Source organism: Rhinopithecus bieti, unplaced genomic scaffold (genome assembly GCF_001698545.2).
Source record: "Rhinopithecus bieti isolate Rb0 unplaced genomic scaffold, ASM169854v2 scaffold_22694, whole genome shotgun sequence".
Taxonomy (NCBI): Eukaryota; Metazoa; Chordata; class Mammalia; order Primates; family Cercopithecidae; genus Rhinopithecus; species Rhinopithecus bieti.
This window is the reverse complement of record NW_016810443.1, coordinates 5,199-7,185: the sequence shown is the minus strand read 5'-3', so window position 1 is coordinate 7,185 and position 1,987 is coordinate 5,199. Positions and strand designations below refer to the sequence as shown.

General features: G+C 38.4%; 1 protein-coding gene across 1 annotated transcript; it reads left to right on the top strand.

Annotated features, from left to right (window-relative positions):
• The first annotated feature begins 6 nt into the window (after window positions 1-6).
• On the top strand, window positions 7-1,851 carry LOC108542127 (cytoskeleton-associated protein 2). Its single transcript, XM_017891999.1, has one exon. The coding sequence runs from the start codon at window positions 215-217 to the stop codon at window positions 1,559-1,561; it is 1,347 nt and encodes a 448-aa protein (XP_017747488.1). The 5' UTR covers window positions 7-214; the 3' UTR covers window positions 1,562-1,851.
• Window positions 1,852-1,987: the final 136 nt, after the last annotated feature.

The following is a 1,987-nucleotide window of genomic DNA, read 5'->3' as shown; positions in this document are numbered from 1 at the left end:
AAAGCAAGATGCTAACATACCCAAGAAACCTGTGCTTGGATCTTATCGTGGCCAGATTGTTCAGTCTAAGATTAATTCATTTAGAAAACCTTTACAAGTCAAAGATGAGAGTTCTGCAGCAACGAAGAAACTTTCAGCCACTGTCGCTAAAGCCACAAAGCCTCAGCCTGTAAACACCAGCAGTGTAACAGTGAAAAGTAATAGATCCTCCAATATGGCTGCCACTACTAAATTTGTGAGCACTACATCTCAGAACACACAACTTGTGCGACCTCCTATTAGAAGTCATCACAGTAATACCCAGGACACTGTGAAACAAGGCATCAGTAGAACCTCTGCCAATGTTACAATCCGGAAAGGGCCTCGTGAAAAAGAACTATTACAATCAAAAACAGCTTTATCTAGTGTCAAAACCAGTTCTTCTCAAAATGTAATAAGAAATAAGACACTATCAAGATGCATAGCATCTGAAGTTGTAACCAGGCCTGCTTCACTGTCTAATGATAAACTGATGGAAAAGTCAAAGCCCGTTGACCAGCGAAGACATACTACAGGAAAAGCAACTGTTGATAGTAGATCAGCTCAGCCCAAAGAAACCTCAGAAGAGAGAAAAGCTCGTCTGAGTGAGTGGAAAGCTGGCAAAGGAAGAGTGCTGAAAAGGCCCCCTAACTCAGTAGTTACTCAGCATGAGCCTGAAGGACAAAATGAAAAACCAGTTAGGTCTTTTTGGACTACTATGGCAGAAGAAGATGAACAAAGATTATTTACTGAAAAAGTAAACAACACATTTTCTGAATGCCTGAACTTGATTAATGAGGGATGTCCAAAAGAAGATATACTGATCACACTGAATGACCTGATTAAAAATATTCCAGATGCCAAAAAGCTTGTTAAGTATTGGATATGTCTTGCACTTATTGAACCAATCACAAGTCCTATTGAAAATATTATTGCAATCTATGAGAAAGCCATTCTAGCAGGGGCTCAGCCTATTGAAGAGATGCGACACACGATTGTAGATATTCTAACAATGAAGAGTCAAGAAAAAGCTAATTTAGGAGAAAATATGGAGAAGGCTTGTGCAACCAAGGAAGAAGTCAAAGAAGTCAGTATTGAAGATACAGGTGTTGATGTAGATCCAGAAAAACTGGAAATGGAGAGTAAACATCATAGAAATTTGCTACTTCAAGATTGTGAGAAAGAGCAAGAGAACAAAACAAAAGATCCAACCCATGATGTTAAAACCCCCAGTACAGAAACGAGGACAAGTTGCTTAATTAAATATAATGTGTCTAGTACACCATACTTGCAAAGTGTGAAAAAGAAGGTGCAGTTTGATGAAACAAATTCTGCATTTAAAGAGCTGAAGTTCTTAACACCAGTGAGACGTTCTCGACGTCTTCAAGAGAAAACTTCTAAATTGCCAGATATGTTAAAAGATCATTATCCTTGTGTGTCTTCATTGGAACAGCTAACGGAGTTGGGAAGAGAAACCGATGCTTTTGTATGCCGCCCTAATGCAGCACTGTGCCGGGTGTACTATGAGGCTGATATACCATAACAGAAATAAAGCTCTGATAGGGAACGGGGTTATTATTATGTGTGGGGTATTTTGTTTTGAGTAGCTTTATATTGCCCTTAGGTCTGGAGTTGGCCATGTACCTATGTATCCTAAGTATTCACGGCAGTGAACTCCTTTATTAACATTCATGTTATGGCAAGAGTTGTCCTGCTCTGCATTGGAAAGCTAATCCTACCTTGCCAATCTCAATCGACTGTTTTTTTCTTTCAGATAGGTAAATTTTGTCAGCTAGTTTACTATGTTCCTTGAATATAAACAGGTTATAATACTACCCTGTTCACTTTACTAAATATAAGTAGAGTAATGATGCATCATTAGCAAATGAGGTATTCTAGGTAAAATGTGTATGTTTGCCTTGACATGTTTTTAAAAGTGATGATGTACCTCTGCCTTTAAACAGAATGC

Bases quoted from the DNA above. Each gene is read 5' to 3' on its own strand.
- LOC108542127 (XM_017891999.1), top strand. From the start codon at position 215: ATGGCTGCCACTACTAAATTTGTGAGCACTACATCTCAGAACACACAA.